Source organism: Fusarium oxysporum, chromosome 2, assembly GCF_000149955.1.
Source record: "Fusarium oxysporum f. sp. lycopersici 4287 chromosome 2, whole genome shotgun sequence".
Classification (NCBI taxonomy): domain Eukaryota; kingdom Fungi; phylum Ascomycota; class Sordariomycetes; order Hypocreales; family Nectriaceae; genus Fusarium; species Fusarium oxysporum.
The window spans coordinates 1,781,507-1,800,482 of NC_030987.1; the positions used below are offsets into that span (position 1 = coordinate 1,781,507).

The 18,976-nt window shown below is 50.4% G+C and overlaps 5 protein-coding genes across 26 annotated transcripts; 2 read left to right on the forward strand and 3 right to left on the reverse strand.

The window, feature by feature from the left end:
- Positions 1 to 138: 138 nt before the first annotated feature.
- Positions 139 to 4,324, reverse strand: FOXG_06186 (uncharacterized protein). Of its 6 annotated transcripts, none has more exons than XM_018384719.1 (5): positions 4,076 to 4,324; positions 3,499 to 4,024; positions 2,281 to 3,447; positions 1,053 to 2,234; positions 139 to 873 (listed from the first exon to the last, which is right to left on the reverse strand). In XM_018384719.1, the coding sequence occupies exons 1-3, from the start codon at positions 4,162 to 4,164 to the stop codon at positions 2,635 to 2,637; spliced, it is 1,428 nt and encodes a 475-aa protein (XP_018241870.1). In that variant the 5' UTR covers positions 4,165 to 4,324; the 3' UTR covers positions 139 to 873; positions 1,053 to 2,234; positions 2,281 to 2,634. The 6 variants fall into 6 exon arrangements, with proteins under 6 accessions (XP_018241870.1, XP_018241868.1, XP_018241869.1 ...); XM_018384717.1 differs by having other exon boundaries at positions 139 to 531; positions 588 to 743; positions 845 to 3,447; XM_018384718.1 differs by having other exon boundaries at positions 1,053 to 3,447.
- Positions 201 to 3,700, forward strand: FOXG_06185 (uncharacterized protein). Its single transcript, XM_018384713.1, has 3 exons — positions 201 to 1,112; positions 1,176 to 1,637; positions 1,684 to 3,700. Exons 1-3 carry the CDS (start codon positions 891 to 893, stop codon positions 2,449 to 2,451), a joined length of 1,452 nt encoding a protein of 483 aa, XP_018241871.1. The 5' UTR covers positions 201 to 890; the 3' UTR covers positions 2,452 to 3,700.
- A 68-nt stretch (positions 4,325 to 4,392) lies between the features above and the next one.
- FOXG_06187 (uncharacterized protein) lies at positions 4,393 to 8,997 on the reverse strand. 3 transcript variants are annotated; one of them, XM_018384720.1, is made up of 4 exons: positions 8,648 to 8,997; positions 7,901 to 8,567; positions 5,600 to 7,853; positions 4,393 to 5,550 (listed from the first exon to the last, which is right to left on the reverse strand). In XM_018384720.1, exons 2-4 carry the CDS (start codon positions 8,501 to 8,503, stop codon positions 4,589 to 4,591), a joined length of 3,819 nt encoding a protein of 1,272 aa, XP_018241872.1. In that variant the 5' UTR covers positions 8,504 to 8,567; positions 8,648 to 8,997; the 3' UTR covers positions 4,393 to 4,588. The 3 variants fall into 3 exon arrangements, with proteins under 3 accessions (XP_018241872.1, XP_018241874.1, XP_018241873.1); XM_018384722.1 differs by having other exon boundaries at positions 4,454 to 7,853; positions 8,648 to 8,950; XM_018384721.1 differs by having other exon boundaries at positions 4,454 to 7,853; positions 7,901 to 8,950.
- A 4,261-nt stretch (positions 8,998 to 13,258) lies between these two features.
- On the forward strand, positions 13,259 to 18,653 carry FOXG_06188 (STE/STE20/PAKA protein kinase). 15 transcript variants are annotated; one of them, XM_018384733.1, is made up of 6 exons: positions 13,259 to 14,001; positions 14,066 to 15,000; positions 15,048 to 15,270; positions 15,331 to 16,362; positions 16,414 to 16,748; positions 16,798 to 18,443. In XM_018384733.1, exons 2-6 carry the CDS (start codon positions 14,161 to 14,163, stop codon positions 16,897 to 16,899), a joined length of 2,532 nt encoding a protein of 843 aa, XP_018241880.1. In that variant the 5' UTR covers positions 13,259 to 14,001; positions 14,066 to 14,160; the 3' UTR covers positions 16,900 to 18,443. The 15 variants fall into 15 exon arrangements, with proteins under 15 accessions (XP_018241880.1, XP_018241878.1, XP_018241876.1 ...); XM_018384732.1 differs by having other exon boundaries at positions 13,309 to 13,334; positions 13,405 to 15,000; positions 16,798 to 18,653; XM_018384734.1 differs by having other exon boundaries at positions 13,490 to 13,876; positions 16,798 to 18,363.
- Positions 17,352 to 18,717, reverse strand: FOXG_06189 (uncharacterized protein). The gene is made up of 2 exons (XM_018384738.1): positions 18,671 to 18,717; positions 17,352 to 18,615 (listed from the first exon to the last, which is right to left on the reverse strand). The coding sequence occupies exon 2, from the start codon at positions 18,024 to 18,026 to the stop codon at positions 17,673 to 17,675; it is 354 nt and encodes a 117-aa protein (XP_018241890.1). The 5' UTR covers positions 18,027 to 18,615; positions 18,671 to 18,717; the 3' UTR covers positions 17,352 to 17,672.
- Positions 18,718 to 18,976: the final 259 nt, after the last annotated feature.

The window sequence follows — 18,976 nt, forward strand, 5'->3', positions numbered from 1 at the left end:
AGCCTGTAGCGACCTATCAGAAGGCCTAGCTTTAAGCCGTTAGCGTTAGCGTCGCGTGCTGTCCTCGATGCAGGTGTCTGTGAAGTACTGAAGGTGCAGGTAAGGTAGGCAGGTGATGGCAAAGGTGCCACACGGACTTCCTCTTGTGGATGGCAAGATTCCGGTTGACGGCAATGGCAGTTGGCTTCAGCGTCCTCCTTCCAAGGTAGATTAGATTCAATTAAACCGTTTCCCCCCTCTCCCAGATCAAATAAGATCTTTATCTCTTCATTGCTCGTCCACCACTTGTCACCCAATTACTCAACAGCTACAATGCATCTATAAGCCCGCTAGGATCGCCAAGCTGAAACCCTCCCACAATCCGCGATCGACCCATCAATCAAAATACCCCTAAAGTCTGGCCGAGGCGAGGATCCCAGTAAACGTCGAGTAATAAGTTCAAGGTTGAACCAACAATCCGAGGACTCGATCAGAGGAGAGCGACATCACAGTGAGGCGACTTTGAATCAAGTGAGGTGATAAACACCATCGCTGGGGGTGTTGTCAATTCTCCGTCTGAACTCCTTTTCTTCAATATCTTTGCCTACATTTCTATCAGTGCTCAATCACGCTCTCCTCTTGCATGTATCGGCCACCACAGTCGGACAGTGCATAAGGACGTCCTTGCTCGCTGGACCTCTTCTTGAAACCGACACTGGCACTGGCACTGACTGACACTGCCGTTGCTCGGTGTATCCCTGTCCCTGTCACGCATCATCGTTTCAACATCGCAAATCGAAAGAAACGTATTCTCCCCATTTCAACCTCTCAACTCCACCCTCAGGTCTTGATAGAAATCACTTACGCAAGAATCCAAGTGATCACGACAACTCCCTGGTTCATTCAGCATCATGAGTAGCGACGGTGTTGGTGGCCGCTTCTGGCGCAAGCAGAAGCTCGGCTCAAGGGACTTCACTCTTCAAGAGCGCAGAGCAACAGGTGAGGGCGAAGGAGATGTTGAGGCCGAGGAGGGTAGCATTCGCCAAGGAGTATCGACAGAGTATCGCACTTACAAACGACGTTGGTTTGGTCTCGCTCAGCTTACGCTGATGAATATTATTGTGTCGTGGGATGTAAGTTTAGAGTTCCCACGCCACCAATCGAATAAGATGCATATGCTGACAGAAGAACGATAGTGGATGACCTTTGCACCAGTAGCATCACAGGCTGCCGAGTACTATGATGTACGCGAATCTACCATCAACTGGATCAGCACTGCATTCTTCCTTGCATTTGTGGCTGTCTTTCCCATCAGTATTGCCATCCTCCATCGGGGTCCGAAGCTGGCCTTCATGACAGCCGCCGTTCTCATTCTCATTGGCAATTGGATTCGTTACGCTGGTTCTACCAAGGCTAGTGGTGGAAATATTGCCTATGCCATGGCTGGAGAGATCATCATTGGATTTGCCCAACCTTTTATTCTTGCAGCACCAACTCGATACTCGGACTTGTGGTTCACTAACCGTGGACGTGTCGCCGCAACAGCTCTGACAAGTCTGGCCAACCCGTTTGGTGCAGCATTTGGGCAACTAATTACACCACTCATGGTTAAGAAATCTGGCGATGTGTCAAATATGGTCCTATACATCTCCATCATTGTAAATGCCCTTCCAATTTCTGGTTTTCCATAGCTAACGGTTCTAGTCAACGGTTTGTGCCGTGCCTGCGTTCGCCGTTCCAGCCAAACCTCCTTCGCCAGTTGGTCCAGCAGCTGAGACCCCTAAACTCAGTCTTCGTGAATCCTTTGGGGTTTTGAGTCGTTCTCTCGAGATCTGGCTGATCCTTGTTCCCTTCTCCATATACGTCGGTTTCTTCAACTCGATTTCTTCACTTCTCAATCAGATATTCTCGCCATATGGCTTTTCTGATGATGAAGCTGGTATCGGCGGTGCCGTCCTTATCGTTGTTGGACTCATCGCCTCCGCTATCTCGTCACCCATTATCGATCGCACGAAGAGTTTCCTCCTAACTCTCAAGATTCTTGTCCCCCTCGTTGGCGTCAGTTACCTGGTTTTTGTCTGGATGCCTGAAACGAGGGATATTGCTGGTCCCTACGTAGTCCTCGCCATTCTGGGTGCCTCCTCCTTTTCGTTGGTTCCTATCGCACTCGAATTTCTCATCGAACTCAGCCACCCACTCAGCCCCGAAATCACTTCAACTTTGGCGTGGGCTGGTGGCCAGCTATTCGGCGCTATCTTCATCATCGTTAGCGATGCGCTCGTGGCAGATAAGGATGCGAACCCTCCGAAGAACATGAAGAATGCCCTGATCTTCCAAGCAGTTGTGGCTCTTGCCGTAGTGCCCCTCCCTTTGTGCCTGGGGCTTTTTGGCCGGAAAGAGAAGACTATGCTTCGACGTGTTCGCTCAGATGAACAAAACCGGTCGGACACGACTGTAACGACTAACGCATGATTGGATTTCGAACTGAATGCAACAGGGGCCTGACGTATGGTTTCCCAAAGCTATGACATTGGGAGCTATTAATATTACTGTCATCTGTTGGTGATTATCTATGCCTGTCATTGTCGCAATATACCCATTTCCTTTTTAGTTAAACGCCGATTGGATCCTTTAACCACGATGGGATTTTGTCCTCTATGCCTTTTTAACCCCAAGAATGGTTTCCCACTCGTATCGCATGTTCTCCATCTTTTTCCAGCATTCGGCGCCCAGTTCCTCGAATCTCATGATATCTTCCTTGTTCACGTCTTTAGCGCCTCTCTTTCGCCCAATGGTCTTCTTGAAAACACCAACAGCAGTGTCCGCCTCGAGCGCCGCCGCATCCTCGACCTTGCCCTCCCAACCCCAGCCTTCAACTTCTGTCTTCTTAACTTCGACCTGCATGTGACGGTTCGAGCTGCTCCCCCACTTGATGCGCTCGGCACCTAGTTCATCAAGCGCAGATTGCTCTTGGAGCGCAATCCAAACAGGGGATTTGGCACCGGTATAGCTGTCTGTGTTGTGCCAGGGCGAGCCAATCCAGCGACTGATCAGAAGAGCAAGTTCATATGCCCACATGAGAAACCAGGGAACTGGGAATAGGGTGCTGGCAACAATACCCGGATGGGTGAGATACATGCGCGGTCGAATGGGTTTATCGCGGGCCTCATTGGGGTCGTCGGGAGTGAAGAAGCGGCTGGAAGATGGCATGGCGGCAGGAAGAGTTGCAGTAAGGGAGAGGATATCGGTGACCCGTTTGGCGGATTCGTACGGGCCTTTGCCATTGAAGCACTGGAAGTCGGACATATCGAGAACATTATCGATGGCCTCAAGGCTGCTGGACCAGACAAGACGGCCGGGTGTTTCGGTTTCGGATCGCCGACTAAGTAGTGGAAGGAGTTCATGGGCCAATATGTAATGACCAAAAACACACGCTGTAAAGACCTCGCCGAGTAAAGGTTCCTTAGGCTGCATTCAGTCAATCGGTGAAATCCTTGAGATGCTGAGACTCCGACTTACATAGTTGTAGCTGCACTTTTCGTTCAATAGAGCAGTAGGGAGGGCCATCTTGAAATTTGGCCAAGTAACAGACTGCACCAACCCCTGGGTCAAGATAGTCCATACAGCTTTGGGATAATTGACCCCTGACCATCCACCGTACGCAGCATTGAATACTACAGTATCCAGCCTGGGAATGCGTACATTTCGTAGATACTCGCCCTGCAGCCCCTCAGGATTGCTCACCGGGCCTCGTAACAAAGCATTTGCGAAAGAATACACTCCGCGCAAGTCACAAAGGTCAAGCTGCAAGCTCAAAACATGGACTCGCGCGACGGTGTCTTCCCAGCGATGTGAACTGCCGAACCGTGAACGTAGTGCTGTAGAAGATTGGGCGGCTTTTTTGGCGTAGTCGCGAAGGGTTTGGATCGTTTGTAAGGACTTGGACTTGGATCGTGTGGTGGGGATGAGGATGAGGTGGGAGCGCAAAGATCGTGTAGCAAGGAATTCGTCAATCAGTCGTTCTCCAATACTGAGACCGATACCACTTGAGTTGTATTAGCTGTCGTTCCCTATAGCCTGGAGCAATTGAGCAAACCTATTGGCACCTGTGATCAGAACAAAAAGTTGCTCCTGACCTGAGACTCCCTCCCAGGGGGCTGTCGCTGGCGACAATTGTGAACCCATCTAGGTAGAATACAGCTCAATTCTTGGAATATAGCATTCGCGGTGGGCAAAGTCAATCCTGCGAATATTATCACAATGCGATATAGAGTTAAGGGCGGTGTGTTAGACATTAAGATGTTAGGTGTGGTGTTGCGTTGGGTGGAAAGACGTTCACGTGATAACTTATATTTAATTTCCATGCTGTCTGCAGTTCTACTTTCAGCATGGCAGCTCTATCCGAAAACGAATAAGAGACTACAGTACATCACTACATCCTCACAATACGTCCAATTAGGTAAGCTGAGAAAGATTAAGGCATCTCATCATTATTCTTGATCGTTATTAAATTGGTAACTACGCTTTTCCCCAGCGAATATCCATTCTCTCCATGAATACTCCATATACCATTGCAATTTGTTCAGGAATGGCTAAATCAACCCAATCATTACTCCCGGGCCTTGCTGCTGCCCTCACGCACAGCTTCAAGAATCAGATTCTTAGCCAGCTCAACTCCATCCTTGGTTCCAATAATTTCAATGGCTTCGTCCTTGGCCTGATCACGAGGGACCTGGATCTTGCAATTGCTCTCCTTTCTGATCGAGTTAACCTTGGAGCCGTTGGGACCAATGACATGTCGGTAGGTTCGAGGGTCTGGGAGAACCAGATAGCCTGTAGCATCATTCTTCTTGGCCTGCTCAAGAGCCTTGGCAATGGCATCCTTGGCCTTCTCTACGTTCTCAGATGAACCGCGCAGAACCCAGGGGAAATCGCCATCGTCACCAGCATCAATCTGGACAACCTTCCACGAGTGTGCCTCGGATGTGGCATCGTCGTCATCAGTGATCAGAGGGAGTGCTCCGACGTTAGAGCGAGTAGAAGAGTCAGGCTTAGCAGGCAGAGGTTGACCAGCATGATCAACAGTGACCGAGTAGTTGTTGCGAAGCTGGCGGAAGAACTGGCCACCGTTGGAAATGGAGTGGTGAAGGTTGCGAGGGACCTGGATGGTCTCACCCTGTTGCTGCTGAACAAGTCCTTGGATATGCTCCTTAGCCTTGGCCACGTTCTCAGGGCGGCCTGTCAACTTGACGCCAGTCTTGCCATCACCTTGGCGGGGAACGTCGATAGAGACGGTGAACTTGGACTCGAGCTGGCGCTTTGTATCACCACCACGGCCAATGAGCGAACGGTGGTTCTCAATAGGAACATCCACAATCTCAGTGACCTGGCTCTCACGCTCACCCACAATCTCCTGAATACGCTCAACAATCTTGTTCACAACATCAGTGCGACCCTCAATCTTGATAGTATTTCCATCAGCCTCCTGCTTGGGGAACTGAATGGTGCGAGCAAGCTCTCGCCGGTCATCAGAGCCACCGGCCTTGACGACAATGTCGCGAAGATTGGAGCCTGTAACAGTTAGTTATTGTGTAAATAGACGTAAAAGGTATAAACTTACCGCCAGCTCCAATGAGAGCCTTGTGGTACTTCTTATCAACATCAAGGGTTCGGACTACGGTATCGTCGAAAACAGCTCGCTTCTCCTCAAGAACCTTCTTGGCCTTGGCGACCTGTGAAGCGGTACCCTTGATCTGAATCTCGACAATGTCGGTGTCTCGGTCTTGAGGTACATCAATGCGAGCGCCAGTAGCCTGGCGAAGCTCGTCTAGAGCGGAACCACCCTGTCCGATCAGAGATCCGACTTGCTTCTGCTGCACGGCAACAGTGGCGGTAGCCGAATGCTCTTCAAGATACTTGTGAAGAGAAAAGATCTCATCCCGAGCTTCGTCAGCACCCTTCTTAGGACCTCGGATGATGACCTCATCAGGAGCCTGCTGTCGACGAGGTTTGGCACCCTCTTCGGCATCGACATTCGACTGCTCATCATCTGCAGACTTAGCAGATCGAGGGAAGAAAATATGGACCTTATAACGGGTCTGCAGCCGGTTGATCTGGCTTCCCTGAGCCCCAATCAACTCCCTATGGTACTTGGGATCAATCTTCAGGGTGTGACTTGTCTCATCTGCCAATGTACGAGCGAGACTCTGAATGTGAGAGCGAGCAGTCTCGGCCTTAGCCTTGGGCCCCTTGAGCTCAACCTTGCCATCTTGGACCTGAATCTCAACGTCGAAACGGTCTCGAAGCTCACGAATGTTGCTGCCACCTTTACCAATTAAGTGATTGGCAAACTTCTGAGGGAAATCGAAAGACAAAGTGAAGCCTCGCTCCTTCTCGTCCTCCTTCTCTTGCTCCACAAAAGCATTGGACTTGGCAGCAAGAGACTCGACAGCAGAAGCAGGTCCTCTAAGGGTGATGCGAGTTCCGTTCTTCGAGACCCGGACAGGAATCTGGTCCGACTTTCGAGATTCCTGCTCCTTCTTGATGAATCGTCTAAGTCTTTCATGGTATTTGGCAGGTACATCAAGCTCAGCACTAGTGATAGCTTCCTGCTTGTTGATCAGCTCAAGAATGTGCTTCTGGGCATCCTCGAGCCCCTTCTTAAAGGCACGGATCTCGGCATCTGTTGGTTTAGTGCTAGGCAGCTGATAAGGACCATCGGCGGGATCAGGACCTTCAAAGACCAGGAGGACAGGAACATTGCCCTCTGAAGTCTCAGGGACAACAACCTGGACACCATAGTCATTCTTCACTTGACGAGAAATGTTGTTACGAAGGTGCTGGTGGAAGAAAGGGTCAATGGGAATAGCGCTCATGCGAGAGGGAGGCTGGGCATTGACGATGCCAGTGATCTCGGACTGGGCACGAATGGCGTTCTTGCCCTCACGTGAGTAAAGTTCCCAAGGAAGTGCACCACCTTCTGAGAAAGGAGTGTTGATATGAGTGTTGTAGATCTTTTCCAGGCGCTCGATTTCCTTGCGTTGACGGAGATATCGAGTCACGTTGCTAGCATGTGCAGCAGCGCCGCCGGGGGCGTTGCGGTGGAATCGAGCAATATCCAAGTTGGACATCTGCATGCCCATGGCCAGATCCATGGCCTTCTCCAGACCAGAAGCAACCTCGTCAGCGGGTCCAATGACAGTGATAACGTCATCATCTTCTTCAGTGGGAAGAAGAATGGAGCAGCCAGTATCAGCAAAGAACTGCTCAGCAGGAACACCTCGATCGCCCACGATGAATTGGTGGCGGCCACGCTGGATAGACAGCTGCTCGGCAGCAAGTTCCCTGTGGAGCTGGGCAACTCGGCGCTCAATCTCGGCGCGAGCCTTTTGCACTGCAGCTCGGTCACCAGCAAGCTGGATGTGGTTATCGTCGTTGCCAGCAGGGGCGAAGATAGGTCGTTCACCAGGGTTGGCAGTAACAGCAGCTGGCCCTGTAGAGTATGCCTGCAGGGGAGGGATGCGAACCTGCACACCACTGTCTTGTTCAAGAGCTTGAGCAAATGCATTATCTTGACCAGCAATAAAGGGATAGAAGGCAGCAGGAATGCCCCGAACCTTAGTCTGGACATTGGCAGACCGTTCGTCAGCAATCTTGAGGATCGCATCCCGAGCAGAGGCGGCAGAGAGGGCATTACCCTCGACAGTCACATCAATGGTAGCATCGTCATCCTCCTCATCGATAGGGTTGCTCTCGTCGACTTTGGGAAGCTGAATCTTGGCACCTGACTTCTCCTGGAGAGCCTTGATCGTGGATCCTCCCTTACCGATGATGTGGGCGCGGGCTGACTGGGGAATAGGAACTTTGATGGCAGCCTAGCAAGTATTAGTTTAGCTCGCGAATTGGAGACACGAAAACTTACTCGAGTACCAATCTGACCGATCAGATCCTTGAGCGCCTGTTGAGCGACATCCTGAGGACCAGTAGCATCAAACTTGTAGCGGCCGTTGGAGGTGGTGCCCATCGAGAGGGTGGCACGAGACTTGCGGTTAAGATCCTTGATGATATCAGGGATGGGCCTCTTTAGCTGACTACGAGACATGATGTACTGGGGATCCAGGGTGACAGACTCGACATTACGGCCAGGAATGAACATAGATGGCTTGTTGGGGGTAGCAGCACCAGAGGCGGGAGTAGACGAACGAGAGCCACCGTTGGAGGCGGCGCCGTTCGCGGTCTTAGCTCCCCAGATGGGCGCCACATTGGCAGCCTTACCCTTGGGACCTCCGAGCTCGGGGAACAACTCATGCGACTGAGTATCGAGAGTCTTAGAAGCGGTCTGCTTGGGAGCTGCTTTGGGAGCTGGAGCCTGGGCTTCGGCGGAGCTAGAGGCCTCGGCAGGAGAACGGATGGGAAGGTCCTCATCAGGTGCATCCTCGACGGTGACATGATGAGGAGCCTCTGCGTGCTTCTGCATGAGCTTCTGAGCAGCGGAGAGCTCGTTGGCGGGAGCTTCGGAAGCCATTGTAAGCGTGGTTTGTTGTTTCGAACGGTGTAGCTAGCTAGAGTCGGTATTGGTGGCAGATGAACTGATGTTGGATGTCAGAAAGGGGTCAATCCAAATCGAATTGGGAGTGTTATGCAAGAAATTTGCGTAGTAAATACTCACTGAGTTCAATTGGCTACGAGAGCAATGAAGCTTTGCGGCCAAATAAAGGTATTGAAAAATTGTGAGGTTCGATAGAGGAGGGATGATCAGATGTATTAGGGAGTCTTGTCTCTAGAACATTGTGCAAGAGACAGCAGACGATGGAAACCGGTAACCAGAAGGGAGAACCAGAGCTGTGCTAGAGACCGTAGACCGAAAATACGACGGACTCAAAGAAGATGATTGAGGTTTGAGGATGAATTGTCATGGACAAAGTTGAGGGTGAGGTGGAAGTTTCTCCAGACCGCGACCTCTCCCCACGAAGTACAGTAGGCCACCTTTCCTTGGTGCAGGGATTATGCTAACGGAGACACCTAGAATTTACGCGAAGCTTGTCCGAGGCAGCGGGCACCAGTCTTTTTTGAGAAGGCGAAGTTTTAAAGGGGAAAGCGGGGTGGGTTGTGCATTGTAAGGTAGGTATGGTGATATATTCAGCCTTTTATCAACCACAGATTGAAACAATTGCACGAATTTTGTGTAGGTTTGCCTGTCAGGTTCGTGGCCCTCAAGCCGCATTGATGCCTGGATGTTCAAACTTTGAGATGAATTATTCATCGGCCTGTCCCAATAGACGTACACTATCAAAGCCACTATCTCAATGGATGATGAATATAAATAATTCTTTTTGAATGTCGCCATACAGACACCTCAGACTCAAATCTCAAATAGAAGCCACTGGCTCCTCTAAATACCCGTGGGTTCATGGCCCTTTTTCATTAAGTCAGCTGCTACAATACTTGACCTGAGGCTTCCTACCTGCAATATTACCTTTTGTGTCAAACCTTGTTCACGTGTGTTTGTTTGCAGGAGAGAGCATTTGAATCAAACGACGATAAGCACAAATGCATGTGTACGTTGTTAATAGAATTCCGACGTATTGAAGCTGCTCCCGGTAGTTGAAGAAGTTCTTAGAAAATTAATGACATTCCACCTGCCCATCTACGGCACTTCAATCCCACCATGATATATGACACTCTCTGAACCTGGACATATAGCCATAAGAGCTGATCTTATTAACGTCCGAGTCAACATGCTGCTTATTTTCCGGTGAGCTTACGATTCACCAACCAGGGAACCTTTTTAAACTATGTTGAGACATTTACGCTGTTGCAATGCGCCCACACCGTTCAAAGATTGTATCACGTCCACCCACACAGTAGATGAATTATATTAAGTGAATCATCACGTCAAATGCTACCAAGCTTGCTGCAGGTTGATACAGCGTTTCTCCTGGTGCATTGGCAACTACTGCAGGTACTGACTGGAGATGGCACACTCCGTCCTCTTGAGGCATAGTGCTGTGGCCTCGGTTCAAGCAACCAACAGGGATTACAACATCGCATCACACGGAATAGTGATGTGGCAGCTGAACAGGCCTGGAGAATGTTGAGATATCTCGTCATGTATTCGTAACTGGTGGTATAGGTTACCCAACAGTATTTTCAAGTATCCGTCAACTTGAATCAGAGCCCATATCGCGACTCATATATCAGCAACTATGGTCGACTGCGAACAGAGAAGACAATCATGTCATGTGAACATGAAATAATGTCCGATGGAACTCAAATCGGTATGCCACTTTGGCATGGGCCCGGCTCTTGCAATTTACATCTTAACAAAGCGATCAGTTCACATATGGCGGACACGTATGTAATCGAAAAACCAGAGAAGTCCGCAGCTGTTCGTATCGACTAACGAGCTATGCGCTGTCCCGGGACTTAACTTAATACAGACAGGCATTATTCCAACCAGTGCTGGTCGTATGAGTTGTACAAAAGTTAGGGCGATTGCCAGTTAAGGGTATCCTGTCGTGGAGCGGATGATAGGTAACTGGCCCGGATCGTCGAGAACATGAACAATCCCAACTTGTTACAAGGTTGGCCCCTGGCATTGGAGGAATTGCCTGTGCAATAGCTTCAGCCAACGAGAATGCAGAGCAATTGAGGATCCAGGTTCCCATATTACTTTTATTTATGATTATTTGTATCTTCTACGACATCAAAGCCTACTGCTATATTGTTGTTGGTTCCTTGCCGTTCCGAGTTTGTCATTGAGATGAGTTGAGCGGTAGTTAAATGGCAAGAATTGAATGGACTTCAAAACGTTGCTAACCGCCCCCAAAGTTGTGCCTTGAAAGCCAGTTACCTGCGGCTCATCCTCCTTGTCTCGGGTTAAAACAATTGGTCAGTACTAGGGGTATCAAGCTAATGACAGTAGCCGTTGTCTTGCTCCAATCGCGGGGGAGACAAGAATGGATGGTGGAACTTGAAGTCCTCTCAGAACTTGCATATCTTGGCCCTCCTTCGAGGGTGTAGGAGGAAACTGTCAGAATATTGTTAGAAGCCTAGTAAGCAGCTTTGCTGATTTCGTCCTTGATTTGACATGTCTTTTGACGAATGCTGGAAGTTGTTTTCTTCCCTGAGTACCAAGGCAAAGGTTAAGAAGATAAGTTCCATAGCAAATACAGATGCTGGCAGAGGAGGCTACCTTAACCAATAACCAAGATCGAGGTCCCTGACGGAATGAGGAAGACGCCGTGCGATCACTCAAGGAAACAACCCAGCAGCTGTAAGCATTGGATGCAAGAACCCAGCATGATGAATGGCCGATGAGGGGACAAGTTCATTATTGTGCCCCATCATGACCAAGCTGTAACGCCTACTGAATGAATACTGGGCGCAATATTGCGGTGCCTTGTTGATGCCCCGCACACAAAATTTTCTTCAACTTCAGATGATGAATCACCTACAGCAATAGATCTTAGACATATCAGTATGTCGACTCGGAGCATACGAGAGCAGCGGTTAACAGAGACTGCGTCGGAGCCAACACTGCCCAGCCACGGCTATGGTAAATCACCGATGCTTGACTCCCATTAAGACCTGCAAAATCGTCGGCAATCTCCACCAGCCGCGAGCGTTCTGACCCACGAGGACGGGGCAGTTGAGCTTGAAGTCGAGCTTGTGCCTGTGCTAGTCTCAGCTTGGGAGAGACAGTTGCTTGAGATTGGCCAAGGACTGGCTAGTTTGCCCAAACTTTGATCTCTAGCTTCTCCTGAATCTTCCCGCCCGGCTTTGAGAACAAACTCCACTCAGTCAAGAATCAAGATGCATTCGATTCCACTCACACTTGATCGTGATGAACCTGCGACAGGAACGTTCAATATGTTACTGGTCAGCAGGCATACATCAGGGGGGATGGTAGCGTGGATACAGCTGTACATATGTATCTGGCTGGGGGTTGTTTAATACAAACAGCGTTGCAGTGCTCGATGAGCAAGATACATACAGATCGATTAATTTTTCACGATAACATGGTTTGTTAAGCGCTTGGCCATGATTGTGGTCTAATGACATGCCCAGTTTAACGAGTCATTGGGGTGACAAAATGCACACAAGACTGACGTTAGTTATCCAAGTTACAAAACCTGGAAGACGTGATTCATATAAGTTTTCTAGTGCGAGTATGTGCAACGAGTACGGAGCAGAGCGAACCGTACGAGCGATTAACAGTAGAGGCTAACAAGCGACCACCGGCAGTAGAGTGCAGCCATAATATGTGATTGCATTCATTGAAGGCTGTTTGTTAACAATGGGTGATTGATTCGATTGGAAACGGCTGGGTTGAGTCTGTAACCAACATCTGTCCCACACTATTGTCTGTCTATTCATTCATTCTCAAATATCCTCACCTTCTGCAGCCACCATGCGTCAGAATCAGAGCTCGTCATCCAGTGTAAACGACAAAAATAAGGTGACATTAGCCACTTGCGGTCTAAACGCCATTGACCCCGCGTCGTCATCCTGTGAAGCATCCATTTGAGCAGAGCGTTCTTTGCGAGGCGCTCAGGGGGGAAAAAGATGCAGTGATACCATCCATGACCCTCCAACCTTGCCGTTGGTCCAACCACCAAGTGCTGGCAAGATGCTTTCACACTGTCGAGTCGCGCCAACGGCCCGAGGGACAAGAGATGGGCGTTGCAACGACGGTGGGGGACGTTGGATGAGCTTGGAACAGGGACAGAAGTTAACGGGAGTTGGGTTGGGTATCAGCGCCAGCTAAATGCCAAGGTACCTTTGCATGAGTTGTCTGCCCCGCTGATCGCATGTACCTTATCCCAATATGCTGGGGTCCAGGGTCCAAGCCATTTCTTCGGTTCCTTGCCTATCAGAAACCCAATTAGAGCCGTTACGTCTGTATCAACATGAGGGTTTCCAGGGGATTTTACGGAGGACACTGGATCACTTGTAGGAAGCTTTTGAGATTGGATTGAATAGGAAAGCCTTATCAGGCAAGTGTTCACAGCTTTCTGCTACCTTACCAAGCATTCTCTGATGGTGCTCAGGCATTGAAGGGCCCTTCATTTTGAAGCATGGGCCTCTTGATGTCTTGTTTCTAAGCAACCTCGCTAATCAAGACCCCAATTCCAGTCGTTTGAACAATTCATCATCAGAGAGATCCATTCTCAGCAAGACTCTGCAACCGTGTCACCCCCGCAGGACTCCTGATAATACCGTCACACGGTAGAGGAGTCCGGAAACACTGACAGCCCGTGCCATGTGCTGCACTGCTCTGCACTACACTACGAGGCTGTCCCATCGGCCGTTTGTATCACAATTCTTAAATTCAAGGGCCTCCATGCTACATTGTAATATCTTATCCCACAGCCCAATCCACCTCCCGCATTCCAGGTCATCTCACTCATCCTTCTTGTTCAGTTCCCCTTGATTTGAGGAATACGACACAGTGCGTGTATAATTGTACCTTACGTAGGTTGGTTTCCTGCTCTCATGCTTCCTCTCTCTTATGTACTTGTCCTCCTGAACTTGATCTCCCCAACCCACTTATCCTGTTATCCCCCGAACAGCAGCTTACCCTTTTTTCCTTTTATGAAGTCACTGGGCAGGATTCCCAGGAGAGGAAACGCAGAAGCAAAGGCAACACGAAACAGAGACGAAGCAAGGCAAAGCAAGTAATTTAATTCCACTTGCAGGACCGCCATCACCAATTCAGCATCGCCACCCGGGCCAAACAACACACCACAACAATATCAATACCCCCCGCGTTGCACTGCGTTGTGTATCCAATCCCCAGTCCCCGCGTCAAACTCCTCCTATTGTTTGGCTTCGTTTGTTCCCTCTAGTCTTGCTTGATTCTGAAAGCCCAAGGGCCTATCTATCTATCTCTTGAGTGAGCCAGACCTGCACGGCACGGCACTGCATGCACTGCACTGCGCATCTCTTCTGATTCCCCTCCCCTTCTCATTTTCCCTGCACACACACCCTGTGACTTGATACCTGTTCTGTTTCTGTCTAGTCAGTCTCCTCCACCTGCTCGCTCGGCCCATCACAAAAAAAATCCCGTACCTAACAGCAGCAGCCCGCCGTCCCCTCTAAGGCCTTTTCTTAGCCCCAAAGGGCCCCCCCAACCCAACTGCCCTCAGTTGACAGCTGCTTCCTGCTTGCCGCTGGATCATGGACGGCCCCGGATATACCTCTGCGTCGTCTGCGTCTGCTCATACCGCAACTTCACATCGTCGAAAGCTCATCAAGAAACCTCCCACTTACGCCTACGCTCGCTCCTCCTCTGGCTTCGATGGTGGTGCCTTCGACGCCCAGTCCCTCGAGAGCAAACGCAGTTCCCAGAGTCTGAGAAGAGCCCCCAGCGCTCCCCCAGCCCGGTCAAACCCTGCGACCGTGTCCGACTGGCAAGACTCTGATCGATCTCATCCTCAATTATCCGCCAACAGCAACACCCTAAGACCTGTCCCATCGCCCATCTCACCCCAGGGCGACTTTACCCCCGCTAATCACTGGGCGCCTGTCCCCCGTCATCCCGACCGTCTCTCCGATTCTCACCTCCGCCCTCTCAGTAAGACAGCCGTGCCTGACGACCTGATCGGCGCTCCTTTTGACGGCGCTGCTATTCTGAACCGCATCGAATCGATAAAGATTCCTAGTCCGAAGGCTGCTGCCCCTCGTCAATTCCCGCCCCAAATCGTCAAGGCGCCCACCGACTCTAGGCTCGCTAGCCCTGCCCTACGAACTTCGACCAGCTTCTCCGCGATGGACTCGTCTTTGAACGAGAAGAGTCTGGGCGGCCCAAGGGCTCCAACTGATGGGCCTTCGGTCAACCCCAAGAGATATTCCGACGATGGCAAGGACCTCAAGCCTGCTGTTCTGCGAAAGAAGTCAGGATTTTCCGGTTTCATGAACAGTTTGGTAGGATCGCCCAAGAAGCCCGTTATCTCTGCACCCGAGAATCCCGTCCACGTTACTCATGTTGGCTATGATAGTTCCACAGGCCAGTTCACAGTCAGTTCTCTCTTCTCTTTGTTCTTATACTCGTTAACAGACTCTAGGGTCTGCCAAAAGAATGGCAGCGGCTTATCAACGAAAGCGGAATTCCTGAAAAGGAAAGGCGAGAAAACCCGCAAACTATGGTTGATATCTTGCAGTTCTACAAAGAGACCACGGAGAGGCCCCCAGAGGATCAGGTCCTTGAGAAATTTCATCATGCTGGTCAGTATGCCACCTCTCCGGCAACTGCAGCATCACCGGGCATGTACCCGTCAAACTATATGGGTATGTCACCGAACAATATTTCACCTACGAACCCCAGGTTTCCAACTGTCAATCATGAAGGAAGTTTTGAGAATCCCCGAGCACCACCGCCTGTTCCCCGAGGCCAGGTTGGTAAGGACCTGATGCCCAGTCGCCCAGCCCCGAAACCGCCCGTCAGCATGAGCAATCGACATATGCCTCAAGGCGCATACTCGACCAAGGACTCAGGCATCGGTATGTCTCAGTCCGGCGACGAATCCTACGGCATATCAAAGGATGCTGGCCCTATGCTCCCCGAAGAGCACCGATCGAGATCCAATTCGCGCGTCACTGGACCTACATACGCCCCAACTGCACCGCAACCCAACCCACAGCTCGCCCAGGCGCAAGCCGCCGCTTATCAACAACAACTTATGCAGCAGCAGCAAGAGCAAGCCATGGCCCAGGCCCAAGCTGCCATGTCTGGCGGTATCGGCCGTGCTCCTAGTAAACGAACTCCTCATCCCCAGAACCCGAACATGCAGGCAGCTCCTGGATACGGCCGTGCCCCCGAGTCTAATGGTATGCACAACGCTCCTCGTCAGCAGACTCCTGGAGCAGCCGTGCCTGGGGCTAGGCCACGACACCGGGCTCGTCAGAGCGCAGGTCTTGATATTGTTGCTGCCCTTAAGCGCATCTGTAGCGAAGGCGACCCTCGAGACATATACCGAGGATTCAACAAGATCGGCCAGGGTGCATCTGGAGGTGTTTTCACTGGTCACGAGCGTGGCACGAACAGATTGGTGGCTATCAAGCAGATGAATCTCGAACAGCAACCTAAGAAGGACCTGATTATCAACGAGATTCTTGTCATGAAGGATAGTTCACATCCCAACATCGTCAACTTTATCGACAGTTATCTGTGTGGTGGCGAGCTGTGGGTCGTCATGGAGTTTATGGAGGGAGGCAGCCTTACGGATGTTGTCACCTTCAATATCATGTCCGAGGGGCAGATCGCTTCTGTGTGTCGCGAGACCCTTCTTGGTCTGCAACATCTGCATTCCAAGGGAGTCATTCACCGAGATATCAAGTCGGACAACATCTTGCTGTCCCTGGAGGGCAAGATCAAGCTGAGTGAGTGACAAGTGTTCCAGTGGCGGTGCAAGGCACAGCTAACCGTAGCAGCCGATTTTGGATTCTGTGCGACCATCAACGAGGCCCAGAACAAGCGAACAACCATGGTGGGTACACCCTACTGGATGGCGCCCGAGGTCGTTACTAGGAAAGAGTACGGGCGCAAGGTTGACATTTGGTCTCTGGGTATCATGGCTATCGAAATGATAGAAGGCGAGCCACCATACCTGACGGAATCTCCCTTGCGTGCCCTTTGGTTGATTGCAACCAACGGAACTCCTCACATTAAGAATGAGCAGGATCTTTCTCCTGTGTTCAAGGACTTCCTATACTTTGCACTCAAGGTGGATCCGGAGAAGCGAGCCAGTGCTCATGATCTGCTGAGGGTAAGCCCCCAATGCTCCCCGGTTAAATGATTCCACTGACCCTTTTTAGCATGAATTCATGAAGCAGTGTGTTGATCTAGGTCAACTATCGCCATTGGTGCGAGCCGCTCGAGAACAGAGGGCGCAAGAAAAGGCTCGCAAGGGGCAGTAGGTAAACCCCGGGAGAAGAGTTCCTCCTGCAGATCCCCCAGTGAGAAAAGAGAGACTTCGCCGACTGTTGCCGGCGTTTCTCAGACGATGATCGATGTATCTCCAAGTCGATACGGTGGTCTCGATTGACGACGTCCCACGGGCACAATCCGTCCTTGGGTCACGATTCTACATACCCAACTATCTAATGACCATTTTCTTCCACAAATTATTCAACTGTCATAGCAGGCCTTGCATCTTGAAGTTGGAATTGATACGATGCCGCGTCAAGGGGTGGCTCGGATTATGTTATGCGCATGAGGTCGCGAGTTCGACACATGGCAAGAAAAGAAAAACCCAAAAGGTGCCAGCAGGCGGACACTAAGATAACGCCTAGCAGCACATAGATATGACACGCTGGATATACCCCTGCATACGAATTGTTCTTGCACATCGAGTTCGCACTCGAGGCTGGGTCTGTCACGATACTAGACCTGGCCATGTCTCCTCACCAGCTTTGAATCATAAAAAAATAGTTTGCTTCCTTACATTGGTGCCATGGCTTTTTGGAATGTGTTTGTGGTGATGATACGAAATGGAGTTCTTAGTGTTCAGGTGTCAGTCACTCTGAGTGACTATGTTTTAACAGACCTAACGCTCAAAGCCAATCAATCTAACCGAACAAACGAAGCCAATACTAACCGAGCACTCTAACGCAAAGACGACAAGGCAAAACAACAAAATCACTAGACCAGCCTGTGGCGACCATACTTTGTTTCTTCGATGTCTCCCGTCCTACAAGAACTTGCTCTTCTGGAACATGAGGCTGCCTTGCTCCCATTGTTGATAGAAGGGGCTGATATGCTTCCGGACTCTCGAGCAACCTTCGCCCTCTCTGACAGCGGCGTGGCCTTCCATGCCCGTGGGTAGCCCGTTGCCAAGCACCGCAACAGTGCCAAGGGCGGCAGGTCGAGCTTGGTGTTTGAGCTTGTCGTGGGAGTGTGACGAGAATGGTGAGGAGAAGTGTATTGAGTTGCGTACGGAGGCGGCTGCAGCGCGGGCTGGGAGGAGGGTTTTCTTGATGAGTCGGTTGCGCAAGGACCGAGCGGCGCGGACCAGCGAGATGGAGGGAGTGCAGAGTAGTTGCATATTTGGAAATGATGTCGAGACCTTTCTTGAGGTGGCGATATGAAGGATGAGCTGGTTATGTGAACCTGCACTTGATATTGGAATGTTGAGTAGACTATGAAAAAGATATCATGAGCGAGTATGTGTTTTGGTCGTTTTATAAGGAGAAAAGAAGAATAGGAAGAGGAGTTAGAGACAGCAGATGATTGAGAGGCTCTAATCCTTCCGAGTCATTGCATGAGTTAACCGTGCTCACCTCCAAAAACCCCCCTCCATCATGAGCCGGAACGACAATGCGGTCTGCCGGTGGCACCTCGGGGTCCTCCGTGATATGCAGGTGTATGTGTCTTGCACGGGATCCTTGGAACGTGGAGGGACTTGGTTCGTTGAATCTGTAGTGTCGTTTCACATGAGTCGTTGTTTATCGAAAGGTTCAGCTCTTTACTTGGCTGTGTCGTAATCTTGAGTTTATGTACTCAACTTTCACTGTGGTACAGAGGGCATTTTGTCTTGGTTCCTGCATCCTCATGAGACATTTCGCCCTAATGTCTCTGCCATATCCGTCGATTCAGGAGACTGACTCTAGGCATGACCTCATGTCTCCTATTCTCTTCCTTCATGTTAGTATCGGCCCATATTCTCCACCGCCAGTTTAGTTGGCGAACCGAAAAATAAAAAGGCTGGCCGGATCTTTGACCCGGTTTTGATCGTCTCGAAAGCTGCGAAATAGAGCGGTGAGAATAACCTAGACCCAAATCATTGGCTCAAGCTGGATTGCCGTTTTCAACATGCAAGTGCCATCGTGATTGGCTGCTCGGGAACATGCGATGATTGATTGACATTGACGTGCATTGGTGGATAGACTTGGACCAGACTGCACGTGGTTTGGCATTCGGCATTTGCACTTTGCGTAGTCAAAGTCACGATCTGCCTCTTGCAGACGCAAGGGACAAGAAACTTCGATTGTTAGC

Bases quoted from the DNA above. Each gene is read 5' to 3' on its own strand.
- FOXG_06187 (XM_018384720.1), bottom strand. From the start codon at position 8,503: ATGGCTTCCGAAGCTCCCGCCAACGAGCTCTCCGCTGCTCAGAAGCTC. The intron at 7,854-7,900 runs GTAAGTTTTCGT...AATACTTGCTAG, and splicing joins TCGGTCAGATTGGTACTCGA to GCTGCCATCAAAGTTCCTAT. The intron at 5,551-5,599 runs GTAAGTTTATAC...TAACTGTTACAG, and splicing joins GGCTCTCATTGGAGCTGGCG to GCTCCAATCTTCGCGACATT.
- FOXG_06189 (XM_018384738.1), bottom strand. From the start codon at position 18,026: ATGCAACTACTCTGCACTCCCTCCATCTCGCTGGTCCGCGCCGCTCGG.
- FOXG_06188 (XM_018384723.1), top strand. From the start codon at position 14,161: ATGGACGGCCCCGGATATACCTCTGCGTCGTCTGCGTCTGCTCATACC. The intron at 16,363-16,413 runs GTGAGTGACAAG...TAACCGTAGCAG, and splicing joins GGAGGGCAAGATCAAGCTGA to CCGATTTTGGATTCTGTGCG. The intron at 16,749-16,797 runs GTAAGCCCCCAA...GACCCTTTTTAG, and splicing joins GTGCTCATGATCTGCTGAGG to CATGAATTCATGAAGCAGTG.
- FOXG_06186 (XM_018384719.1), bottom strand. From the start codon at position 4,164: ATGGGTTCACAATTGTCGCCAGCGACAGCCCCCTGGGAGGGAGTCTCA. The intron at 4,025-4,075 runs GTTTGCTCAATT...ATACAACTCAAG, and splicing joins CTGATCACAGGTGCCAATAG to TGGTATCGGTCTCAGTATTG. The intron at 3,448-3,498 runs GTAAGTCGGAGT...GACTGAATGCAG, and splicing joins AAAAGTGCAGCTACAACTAT to CCTAAGGAACCTTTACTCGG.
- FOXG_06185 (XM_018384713.1), top strand. From the start codon at position 891: ATGAGTAGCGACGGTGTTGGTGGCCGCTTCTGGCGCAAGCAGAAGCTC. The intron at 1,113-1,175 runs GTAAGTTTAGAG...GAAGAACGATAG, and splicing joins ATATTATTGTGTCGTGGGAT to TGGATGACCTTTGCACCAGT. The intron at 1,638-1,683 runs GTAAATGCCCTT...TAACGGTTCTAG, and splicing joins TCCTATACATCTCCATCATT to TCAACGGTTTGTGCCGTGCC.